This window comes from Natrix helvetica, assembly GCF_964273705.1.
Source record: "Natrix helvetica genome assembly, chromosome: 1".
NCBI lineage: Eukaryota > Metazoa > Chordata > Lepidosauria > Squamata > Natricidae > Natrix > Natrix helvetica.
This window is the reverse complement of record NC_138548.1, coordinates 354,443,935-354,456,191: the sequence shown is the minus strand read 5'-3', so window position 1 is coordinate 354,456,191 and position 12,257 is coordinate 354,443,935. Positions and strand designations below refer to the sequence as shown.

General features: G+C 44.0%; 1 protein-coding gene across 1 annotated transcript in view; it reads right to left on the bottom strand.

Moving 5' to 3' along the window:
• Positions 1-1,004: 1,004 nt before the first annotated feature.
• Positions 1,005-12,257, bottom strand: part of TNXB (tenascin XB) — a 159,540-nt gene continuing 148,287 nt past the window's right edge. Inside the window, exons 48-54 of the mRNA XM_081939432.1 lie at positions 11,021-11,151; positions 10,018-10,150; positions 9,739-9,890; positions 7,710-7,806; positions 6,071-6,232; positions 4,107-4,270; positions 1,005-2,678 (exon numbers count right to left, since the gene is read on the bottom strand). Coding sequence (XP_081795558.1) covers positions 2,580-2,678; positions 4,107-4,270; positions 6,071-6,232; positions 7,710-7,806; positions 9,739-9,890; positions 10,018-10,150; positions 11,021-11,151 — 938 coding nt within the window. The 3' untranslated portion in view covers positions 1,005-2,579. The remainder of the gene's footprint in view (positions 2,679-4,106; positions 4,271-6,070; positions 6,233-7,709; positions 7,807-9,738; positions 9,891-10,017; positions 10,151-11,020; positions 11,152-12,257) is intronic.

Below are 12,257 nucleotides of genomic sequence, written 5' to 3'. Positions count from 1 at the left end.
TCCAACTCTACTATTGTATTGTATTAATGCCAACTAGGTAATCTAACGTAAGTAATCAATGCTAGTTGACGTTACCTAATTTGGTAACGAAACCGCTGCCAGAAAATAACCAAGCTCAGGGACCACCAAGGACCTCACAGTTCAATCCTGAGATACAAGTATTCTCTTCTATCAGTACAATCAAGATTATTGGCATTTGACTTTTAAACAAAACTGGGACATCTGCCTTTGAAGTCTATTGTTTGTACTAGTAATTAATACTTTAATCATTAAAAAGTATGCTCCTAATGCCTCATTTTGATCTCTTTTAATCTTTCAAAGGAAGTCTGTCTGATTCACTAAAGAGGTTCAAGAAAGGGACAAAATGTTTAGAAGATCAAATTGGGAAGTCATTCCCACATCTGGATCGCATTCGTCTCTCTTTGATTTTTAGACTGAATATTCGGGCTAATCCTGACATTCACCTCAGATTTTTCTCCAATTCCAATTATATCACCCGTATTTCTCTTAATGCTGGATGGATTTAGTCCAACCCAAAAAGGCATCAGGTTAGGGAAGAAACAGTGGTTCTTAAAATGTTTGGCCCAAATGACACTTTTCATTGAATAATGTCATTGTCGCAACAAGAGACCTGACTGTTGTTTTACACACGTGTCTCACCAGTTGAAGTCCCAAACTGGACCCACAACTCTGAAACAGAATTTACATATGGTATTATTTCATTAACCCCAGGAATAGACCCAAATTATCAGTTTGGGGGTAACCGTCCTCGGTTTAAGAACAACTGCAATACCAAATATCTTTATACCTTACAATTATATATATATATATATATATATATATATATATATATATATATATATATATATATATATATATATATATATATATATATATATATATATATATATATATATATATATATATATATATATATATATATATATATATATATATATATATATATATATATATATATATATATATATATATATATATATATATATATATATACCTTACAATTGTAAAGTTCTCCATTATAAAGTTGCAAAATGCAATTATTCCCCTATAAAGTGCCCAATCAGAGGGCTTTTATGTACTGCTCAGAGGCAGGAAATTGCTCTTTTTTTTCCTGACAGAATCTACTTGGATTAATAATTAAACAAATTATTTACTCTTAGAGAAAGTTTAAAGCAAGAAAAAAAAGAATTTACCCCCAACATCTGTAAAATGCTAGGTTTCTATCTGCCGGAATTTCTTGAAAATGTTTATATAATCATAAACTCAGCTTTTAAGTGAGAATTAATCCCAATTTGGTCTCTGAAATCTCATATAAATGAGAGAAAGCGTACACAGTTTAGGAACTGGCCCGTTGATTTTTTGGGTGTTTTATTATTATTGTGAGGACAAGAATGAATCTGAGGTCTTTCCCATTTTCTCCAGTTCTTTTTCCACTCTGCAATTCCCCCACCCCACCCCAGTTCGATTCCTACCTGTGCCTTTCAGTACTAATCATTTACCTTTAGGTGTAAAAATTTACAGAGCGAGAGTCAAAAAGGTTACGGATGGAAGAATCTGTTGTTTGATTTCACAAGGTTTCCCCAGGGGGCAAAAGGAATGGGAAAAAAAATCAAACCAACATTAAAATGCTTTTATGTCAAGCTGCGTTCACCAACATACTTATGACTTTAACTCCATTTTGAATGGCATTCACAGGAGGAAGAAAATGGAGCCTGGGTTGGGAATGAGGCTGGAGAAGGAAGGGAAAAGTCTTTAGCAGGTGAGATGAGAAGCAAAAGGGATCAAGCAGGAGAGATTTTGGGTCAGAATCAGGACTTCACTGCTGCGAAGTCATTGATTCCCAGAACCAGAACTAAAGGAAAGGGAAGGGAACCGGCTTTTGGTGGCCGATGTTTTGCCGGCCGATCTGATTTCTTGGCTCTCTTAAAAGCTCTCCTTTACAAAAATAAAAATCACAGGTAGTCCTCAACTTACAACCATTTGTTTAGGGACCATTCAAAAGGACAACAGCACTGAAAAAAGTGATTGGCAGCCAGTCCTCGTGCCAGGGTCATGGGATCAAAATTGGGGAGCTTGACTCAACCGGCATGTGTTTATAACGGCTGCAGGGTCACGAAATCCTCATTCGTGGCATTCCGACAAGCAAAGTCCAGGGGCTATGTCAGATTTGCTTAGTGACCTCACAATTCGCTTTGCAGCCACCCTGACTCACTTAACAACCGTGGTAAAATTGGCCGTGACTCAACAATCACCTTGCATTGTAATAAAAATCCCGCTCCCAATTGTAATTGTACATTGAGGACTACCTATATTCAGATGAATTGCTTTCACCCTCTCAAACTCTATTTCTGTGCTCTCTCTTCTTTGAAGTAGGTGGGTTTTTTCCCCCCCTTTGGTTTTGACGCATTCCTCTTTTTCCTCAGGATGGGCCAGAAAAGCAGAACAAAGGCGAGATCTGAGGTATCCTGTTGCAAAAGGGGTCATTGCTGGGATTTTCCCGCTGTTTTTTTGTTGCTTTGCCTCCGCTGTTCTCTCCCTTAGTCCATCCCGCATCCCGCTCAGGACCGCTGCAAGAGGTGGAAGCTGCTGGGCCGCAGTTTCATCTCAGTGAAAGGAATGGAAAACTCGAATCCTTTCCAGTTAAACCAGTTGACGCCCTGGAATGGAGGAGAGAGAGGGGACACGTGAGAAATGCAAAGCTGAATCTGTAAAACTTACACTCCTCCCCCTTTCTGCAAAAGGAAGATCAGTGAAGTCAGAGAAAGAGAGAGAGAAATTGAGGTGAAAGTGTTTTATACAGGTAGTCCTCAATTTACCACCACAATTGAGCCCAACATTTCTGTTGCTAAGTGAAACAGTGTTTTGTTAAGTGAATTTTGCCCCATTTTACGACCTTTCTTGCCACAGTTGTTAAGGGAATCAGTGCCGTTAGTAAGTTAGCAAGGCAGTTGTTAAATGAATCTGGATTCCCGATGGACTTTGCTTGTCAGAAGGTCGCAAAAGGGGATCACAGGACCCCGGGGCACTGCAACCGTCATAAATACGAGTCAGTTGCCAAGCATCCAAATTTTGATCACGCAACCATGGTGATGCTGCAATGGTGTTAAGTATTACAAACGGTCCTAAGTCACCTTTTTCAGCGCCGTTGTAACTTTGAACGGTCACTAAATGAACTGTTGTAAGTCGAGGACTACCTGTCAACGGTCTAACTGACGAACCCAACCAAAGCAAGCATATTCGAGACTTTCAGATATCTGAATGCAAAACTTTATTGAGTTTGGCACCGATGAAGGCAAAACCAGCTGTACCTGATTGCCGCACAAACATACATAGTTACAATATGGATTTCCCCCTCCCCCTATCCGTGCAGGTCACATTGTCCAATTGAGTGTCACTATTTTGTTATGAGAAAAAGTCCCTGATCTTGGCAAACACTTGCCAAGTGTCCTTGGCTCCCACAGCTCTTCTTCCTACATCTGGAGGCTGCATTCCATCTCACCCTCCCCTCCTCTCTAGTTTCTTGCAAGTTGAGAAGCGATAATGGTTGCAATAGCATAAGGACACTTCAAGCTTGACACTACACCTATGCTATAAATCATCCAGTCGTTGGACATGAGATGGGTGGCAAATAAATTTCATAATAAATAAATAAATAAAAGTGACCCAGCAAGGCTAGAGACTTCCACCTGACAAGAAGTCCGCTGAAGAGAGTGGGAAATACCATATTTTTCGGAGTATAAGACACACCTTTTTCCCTCAAAAAAGAGGGCTGAAAATCTGGGTGCATCTTATACACTGAATACAACATTTTTTTGGCCTCCTGAAACCTCGCCCCTTCACCAAAATGGCTGTGCATAGCTTTTAGGAGGCTTTCAGAGTGCTCCTGGGGGCTGGGAAGGGCAGAAATGAGCAAAAATGAGCCGTTTTTTGCTCAATTTTGTCCTCCCAGCCCCCAGGAGCACGCTACAAGCCTCCTAAAGGCTATTCATGTCCTTAAAAAAAAAAAGCCGGGCCTGTTTTTGGGAGGTTTGCAGAGTGCAAAAACATTTTTTTTTGCTCCGTCCCACTTGCCCGCCGGGGATTACCTGGTGATCACGGTTGTTAGCGTAGAGCCCATTGAGGTTGGTGTAGTGGCAGTTGCGATACCACCACGCCCCACGGTAAGAGATGGCACAGGGAATGATGACTCGATTTGGATCCCGGTCCCGAGTGGAGAAAACACTCCCTGAGTGGTAGCTTAAGGCATCGCCTGGGTGAGAGAGAAAGTGGGAAAGTGAAAAACAACCACAGTCCTCCCTCCTGAATTTTTGGATGCATTTCTGGCTGCCCTTAAGAATTGCTATCTTCTTCCCTGTGTATGTGAATCCCTTCTGCTACAGGTAGTCCTTGATTTGTGACTGATCGGAGTTATGATGGACCTCCCAAGAACTACTTACAAACCATTTGGGGAGTAACAATGGCTGCAACTCCCCAAGTCACACGATCACATTTTGGGTGCTTGGCCGATAACCTTTGAGGGGAAAAAAAAGGTCCGTCTCCAAAGCTTTGCCCTTCGTAGTGATGGTAACTCAAATCAAGGCATGCTTTTCCCATCATCCCCCCATTTCATAAAACCCACACCTGAGGATTCTAGTCCTTCCCATTTTCTAACATCACATCAATCCATGCATACATATATATTCAGTTAGGGCCTTTCCATACATCCCCCTAACCATGGGCAGTGCTTCAGCTTCAGTGGACACTTCATTAGTCCTATTGGAAAGGCTTGGAAAGGTGACACCCCAACATAGAAACACACCAAAAACAATGCTTTTCTGGCAGAATAGAAAAGAAAAGAATAGAAAAACAGAGTTGGAAGGGACCTTGGAGGTCTTCTAGTCCAACCTCCTGCTCAGACAGGAAACCTATACCATTTCAGTCAAAGGGTTGTCCAGTGTCTTCTTAAAAATTTCCAGTGTTGGAGCATTCACAACTTCTGGAGACAAGCCGTTCTGCTGATTAATTGTTTTCACTGTCAGGAAATTTCTCTTTAGTTCTATGCTGCTTCTCTCCTTGATTAGTTTCCCTCCATTGCTTCTTGTCCTACCCTCAAGTGCTTTGGAGAATAGTTTGACTCCCTCTACTTCGTGCCAACCTTTCAGATATTGCAACATAGCTGTCATGTCTCCCTTAGTCCTTCTGTTCATTAAACTAAGCACACCCAATTCCAGCAACCATTCTTCATATGTTTTAGCCTTCAGTCCCCTAATCATCTTTGTTGCTCTTCTCTGCAAATACCATATTTTTCAGAGTATAAGACGCACCAAGATTTTGAAGAGGCAAATTTTTTAAAAAAGTTTTTGCACTCTGCAGACCTCCCAAAAACAGGGTTTTTTTTTGTCAAAAAAAGGGCATGAATAGCCTTTAGGAGGCTTATAGAATGCTCCTGGGAGCTGGGGGGGGGGGCAAAATGAGCAAAAAAATGGCCCATTTTTTGTGAAAATGAGCCCATTTTGTGTCAAAAAAGGGCATGAATAGCATTTAGGAGGCTTGTAGAGTGCTCCTGAAGGCTGGGGGGGGGGAATGAGCAGAAAATGGCCCATTTTTCACTCATGTTTGCCCTCCCCAGCCCCCAGGAGCACTCTGGAAGCCTCCTAAAGGCTATGCACGGCCATTTTTGCAAAGGAGGCGGGGTTTCAGGAGGCCAAAAATGCTGTATTCAATGTATAAGATGCACCCAGATTTTCACCCTCTTTTTTGAGGGAAAAAGGTGTGTCTTACACTTTGAAAAATACGGTAGTTCTTTCCAACTTGTGCCAGCATGAAGCTGGTCATGTGGGAATTACGCCACACTTAATTCAATCTTATTCAGGTAATCAACATTGTCTGAAAGTCATACATAGATAAAAAGCCCAGTGAGATACTTTACAGGTTAACAATGTCCAGCAGTCCTGGGAGGCTGCTACATAAACTGAATGGGATGGAGATGTTCAAAAAATGGCCTCGGAGTTCTCATTGTTCTGGATATATTACTTGGAACCCTGACACACAGTCCCACAGCTATGCTCACCAGCTGTGCCCTGGTAACTGCCCAGATGCAGGCGGTAATGGTCAGCTGGAGGGTCCACACGGAAGTGCTGATAGGTGGCATAGACGGACTCATCCCCAGCACGGAGATCCACACGCAGCTCGTAGTCCCCTGAAGAGGTCATCTGGTGCAGGGCATTGTTTCCTGGAATCCAAAGAGAAAAGAGAGGTTGACTCTTCTGAAGGACAGACTCAGTTACATGTAACTGTTGGAAGAGTCCCCAGGTTGGGGACACATCATCCTGGAGAGAATCAATCTATGTGGCCATCAAGGAACAATTTGATAATCAATAATTCTTCTGAAGGAGGTTAAAGGAGTGACACCTGTTCTGTCCCCCTTCCCCCACACCTGTGAATAAACCAGAACACAGGCTTGGCTGTTTGCCACTGTTTAATTACTGAGATAACGAATTGTTTGGCTGAGGGTCCAGACAACTCACGTTCAATAGAGCAACCCGGATAATTCAAGTGAAGCAACGTAGATAGTCCCAATGAGCAGACACGACTAGAATACATAGATTTTCTTAACTACTAATTCTAACGGTTGTTTCCTGCAAATGTCCCCTCCCAACGCCTCACCTATAATCTCTCTTGGGAGGGGCCAATCCACAACCACCTGTGCTTAATCATCTTCTGTGAGTCTGCCTACGGAGTTGCTGCTTCCATTTCTCAGCCCTTCTCAATCTAGCATCAGGGACAAACTGCCTTTGATCCTCCCCACTGCTCCATGCCTCAGGGCGCCTCCTGGTGGCCAACTAGCCTCTCTGGTCGCTGCTTTGAGTCTGAACCCTGCACAGGGTCCTCCACATCGTCCAGGGCGGACTCATATGGTTCCTCGCTATCCGAGTCCATCAGCAGCTCAATCGGATCCTGCTGGGCCACAACAGACACCTACAAATGGAATCCTTATGGAACTTGTATACAACTGTGGACGTTAGTATAGCCTTATTATCTTTTCCATCTTTAAAAAAATATTAAAGTTTATTATTGTATAAAATACAAATAGAAATAAAGATCATGAGAGAACAAGGAAAAGTGAAGAGGGGGAGAGCGGTGTAAAGTAAAAGGGAAAGAAAAAAAGATAAAAGGGACCATCAACTCTTTTGCTTCAGTAGAGTACAACACATAGTTACGGTATTTCCCAGAAAATAAGACAGGTTCTTGTTTTCTTTTGACCCCCGAAATAAGCACTTGGCCTTATTTTGGGGGAGGTCTTATTATTTTTGAGGTGCAGGAGGTGGTGAGCATTGTCACCTCATGGTTGCTGCTGGGTTGCAATATTTTTGGGGAGGGCTTATTTTCAGAGGAGGGCTTATTTTCAGAGGAGGGCTTATTTTAGTGCATGCGCTCAAAAGCCCGCTTGGGCTTATTATCCGGGGAGGTCTTATTTTGGTGGAAATAGGGTATTTAATGATGCTAACCATTTCTATAACAAGATTGTCTGAATCAAAGTTTCATTTTCCCCCCTGTTTCAAGCATAAAATCCAGAAATGGGTTCAGCTGAGACAAGCACTTATCCTTCTGTGGGCTCAGTTTCCAGTTTGCAAAAGGACAGGAAGGATGAAATGGTAGATATATCTGGCTACACAGAGGAGAGGACGCAGGTAAAGTTGTGGACTTACCAAGCCAAAATTCCCGGGTTAGGTTGCCAAAGCCGAGAGCATAACTTTGCCAGTCCCGCCAGAAATCCGTCTCACCATTCATCCGACGTTGGAAGACCTGGGGAGGAGGAGGAGAATGAGGATGCCATGATGGAGAAGGAACGAAAGAAAATTGATAGTGATCGATTTCAGAAAGCAATAAAATCCCAAGAGGTCCTTCTACTGTACATGATTTTGAGAGCAATTTTTCTCAATATCTATGGAAATTCTTACTCATCCAGGTCATGGTTGTCCCAAAGGTGCTTTTTTCAAGAGGCAACTAGATTTCTGGTTTTTCTTTGAAGACGTTTCACTTCTCATCCAAGAAGCTTCTTCAGCGCTGGCTGGCTGGTGGGGAATGGAAGGATCTATACTCCTTGCAGACAGCTGGTCATTTGCATCTTTTTAGAGCAGGCCTGTCAAACTGGTGGCCCACTGACCGGATGTGGTCATGAGAGGCCTGCTCTAAAAAGATGCAAATGACCAGCTGTCTGCAAGGAGTATATACTCACCTCAGCTCCGCAAAGGCAAAAGACATTGCAATAAATCACGATACGTCACGTGACCCAATCGAGTTTGACACCCACGTTTTAGAGAGTTCTCTCAGCAGTTTCAAGAAGGCTCCACACCCATTTGCACCGCCCAGGTGTCACAGGTAAACCTACAAGTGGCCTCACCTACTTTCTAAAAGGATGCAAATGGCCAGCTGTCTCTAAGTACTATGAATGCCTGTTCAAACAGGGGTGGGTTCTGGCAGAGACTACTGCCAGTTCACTCAGGGACGCATGCGCAGTACAACTACAATTGCTCTGCGCATGTGCAGAAGCAAAAAACAAGATGGCGCCGCCTAGGGTGCCATCAGGAGACCCAGTTCAGGGGCATGGCAGACCTGGGTCGCTGCCGGTTCAGGCGACCCGGGCCACCAAGCTACTACCAGTTCAGCTGAAACCAGTCTGAACTAGTAGGAACCCACCACTGTGTTTGACCCTTTCACATGTGTCACAACGTTGCACCCAAATAAGTTAGGGGCAGAGCTTGTGCCCTATTTCTGGTTTGTCGCTTCGTCTCTCTTGTGCTCTTTCTAGATGACTATCTTCTCACTGCTCCTGAATTTGATCAGTAGAAAGCTGGTGCTATTGTGGTCCCATGTCTCATAACTTCACAATGACTTCTGCTGGTATAAGCGCAGAGTTTTTCCACCTTGGCAACTTTAAGGTTTGTGGACTTTTAACTCCCAGAATTGTCCTGGCTGGGCAATTCTGAGAGTCGAAAGTCCGTACATCTTAAACTTGGAAAAATTCTGCACTAGAAAGACCTTTTCTAACCTGGCATCTTCTACATCTGTTGGCTCAAAACTATCACTTTCTAAGAATAGTATGTTGGCTATGGATGATGGGATCTATTGTCTGAGGTACCCGGAAAGTTGGGGAAGGATGCTGCTTTAAAGGCTTCCATTTGTTTCCCTTCATTAACCCCACCCCCATTTAAAATTCTTCAACTGCCAATGTCTGCGGCTGAAAAAACAGCACGCATGAAATCATGGCTGGAGGAAACAATGATTCTGTCAACCCTGAAGCTGGCCATTTTGAAGCTTCAATGTTGCCACACTAGAGCTGAGGGATTGGGAGGGGGGGAACAGAGATAGCTGGGGTTTTGTAGCCAAAACAAAATACTTTCTCCTAGGAAACAAGGACATTCTCACACCTGGCCAGAGAGAGGAGGAGTGACGTTACCAAGCAACCGGATGGCAACCTGATTGGACCATGTGACTGATTGTTTGGGGAAGGGGAGAAACTTTTACTTTTAATTAGGAGAAACCCATGGGAACTTTCAGAGTCGGTTTTCACCAGAACTGTGTCAATGTGATATATCCAATAAAACTGTTCTTTGAGGAATCTACCGGCCTCGGAGTTTTTTTTGCTATGGGATTATTACTTGGGACCCTGAGAGATTCTTTTTCAAGAAACTGTAGTTTGACCATCACCAACCCAACTGTATTGTTCATACTCACAATCCAGCCTCCCCCATCTGTCTCCATATCACAGAACACCCTCAAGGGACGTTGCTGGTTGCCCCCGAGATAAATTGTTGTTACTCGTGAAGCTCCTGGTCCATTCTTCATTTCTTCCGAGCAGTCCCGAGGGAAGGGGTATGTCAGGTGCCCTGTCCAAGAAAGAAACGGTGATCACTGGACCCACTCATTCAGAGTTTGGGTCTTTAGGAAGTCCCAAAGGACCACAGAGAGCCTGTCTCAAACGTAGACATATCAGGGAGCCTATAATGTTATTACCAGTGGTGAAGGACGTGGAGATGGGAGCTGTTGGTGTTCCCCTCCTCACTGCCTGGACTTGGACCTGGTACCGACTTGAAGGAATCAGATCTTGAAGTTCATACGAGGTGATGGAAGCACCCAGAGGGATCTCCTGTGGAGAGCAAAATAAAGGCAGGGAAATTTAGGCCAGCAATATATAAATACTTGGAGTTGCAGCTATATGGAGAACAATATATGAAATTGTTGTGGGCCGCCAGCGGCCAGCAGAACTGGCAGAAGAATCGGACAGTGAGGAGGTTGGGGAGGAACATGGGCCAGTCCTGGAGTCTGGGGAAGGCTCTGATGAGGGCTCTGTGTCGGAAGCAGAGAGGGGGCCAGAGTCGTATGCCAGCTATCAGCTGCCTTCAGAGCAGAGGTGGTATTCTTCTAGTTTGCCCCGGTTCGGGCAAATCAGTAGTAGCAGAGGCAGGAGGCTCCGCCCACCTGCCCAGATGTCATCATGGATGCTCTGCGCATGCCGTGCGCGAGCCCTCCCGGTTGCAAACCGGTAGTGAAGGTAAGAGGATTTCATGCCTGCTTCAGAATCAGACATCAGTGAGGCAGACAAACAACTGGAGCTTGTTCCGGTCGGCGCATGCTCAGAGTTGCCAGATGAAGGGAACAGCTAAAGAACAGGGGTTGACATGGGAGTAAGGCCAAATGATGAATGGCCCCTCCCAGAGGAAATAAAAGAGGAGTGAAAGGGGAGTGGAGTTTGCAGGAGACAATTAGTTTGAGACTCCTTGTCAAGTTCTGTAGATATCAGCCTGTCAGCTCTCCAAGCCAGATAAGTTCTGTGACCATAAATCCTCCTTTGAAAGACTTTGTCAGCTGTGAATGAGCAGAATTCACAGCAAATTAATAAAAGGGTTTTTTGCCGGGACAAGGAATCTGTTTCATGTTCTTGGGAAGCCTCGGTCAGAACAGAAATGTCCCAAAGGGTGCTTTTTCAAGAGGCAACTGAAAAACTGTGGCTAGGTACCTTTGATTGTCCATCGGGGGTCTCATAACTCAACAGATATCCCTCAGGTGGAGCACCTGGGGGTGACCAGGTGAGTCGCACACTGCGGGGGGAAATTTCCGTAGCATGCAGGTCCCGGGGCCCATCTGCTCCTGCAGGAGGAGGAGGAGGAAGGTGAGAGTTTTAAAAAATGAACCAAATTGTACAATTATACAATACAATACAATACAATAGCAGAGTTGGAAGGGACCTTGGAGGTCTTCTAGTCCAACCCCCTGCCTAGGCAGGAAACCCTATACCATTTCAGACAGATGGCTATCCAACATCTTCTTGGGGCATTCACAACTTCTGGAGGCATTCACAAACTCTGGAGGCATTCACAACTTCTGGTTTATTATGAATTTAACCCTACCTTGCGCTATAGAGCAGCGGAGAAAAATCTATGAACTCTTTGGGGAAAAGAAGCCAAAGGGACATTTTGCCCAATGTTTCCAAAAATTATCCTGAGAAATTCTAAGACAGGGTCGGACAAACAAAGACAATCTGGTTTTAACTAGCCCTGGCTTCCTTTGTTGTGTGAACTCTGTTGCTTTGTTCATCTTCAAGCACCTGGCACTCACGTGGCTTATTTCCCTCCAAGATGGCTGAATTTTTAGCAGACATGAAATGTCATGCCTGAAAATTCACTAAGGTTAAAATCGGGTTTTGAACGTAGACAACTTCCTTGAGTGTTCCGCTTTGTTACACATCAGCTTTGAGTTGTGTTACAAAGGTATAGCAAAGTCAACGCCCTGCTCAAGCAGGAGACCCTGGCCTACACCATTTCAGACAATTGGCCATCCAGTCTCTTCTCTTTAAGGACCTTCAGTGACGGAGCACCTATAACTTTTGAAGGCAAGCCATTCCATTGGTTAATTGTTCTGTTACTAAGTTTCTCTTTAATTCCAGGTTGCTTCTCTCCTTGATTAATTTCCATCCGTCGTTTCTCGCCCTTCCCTCTGGTCCTTTGGAAAATAAACTGACCCCCTCTCCTTTGTGGCAGCCTCTCAAATACCGGAATGCTGTTATCATGTCACTCCTAATCCTTCTTTTTTCTTGACTAGCCATGCTCAATTCCTGCAACCGTTCTTCCTATGTTTTAGTCTCCAGTCCCCTAATCATCTTTGTTGTTCTTCTCTTCACTTTTCCCCCCAAAGTCTCAACATCTTTTTTGTAATCTGGTGACCTCTCTGGGCGCAGTATTCCAGGCATGGCCTTA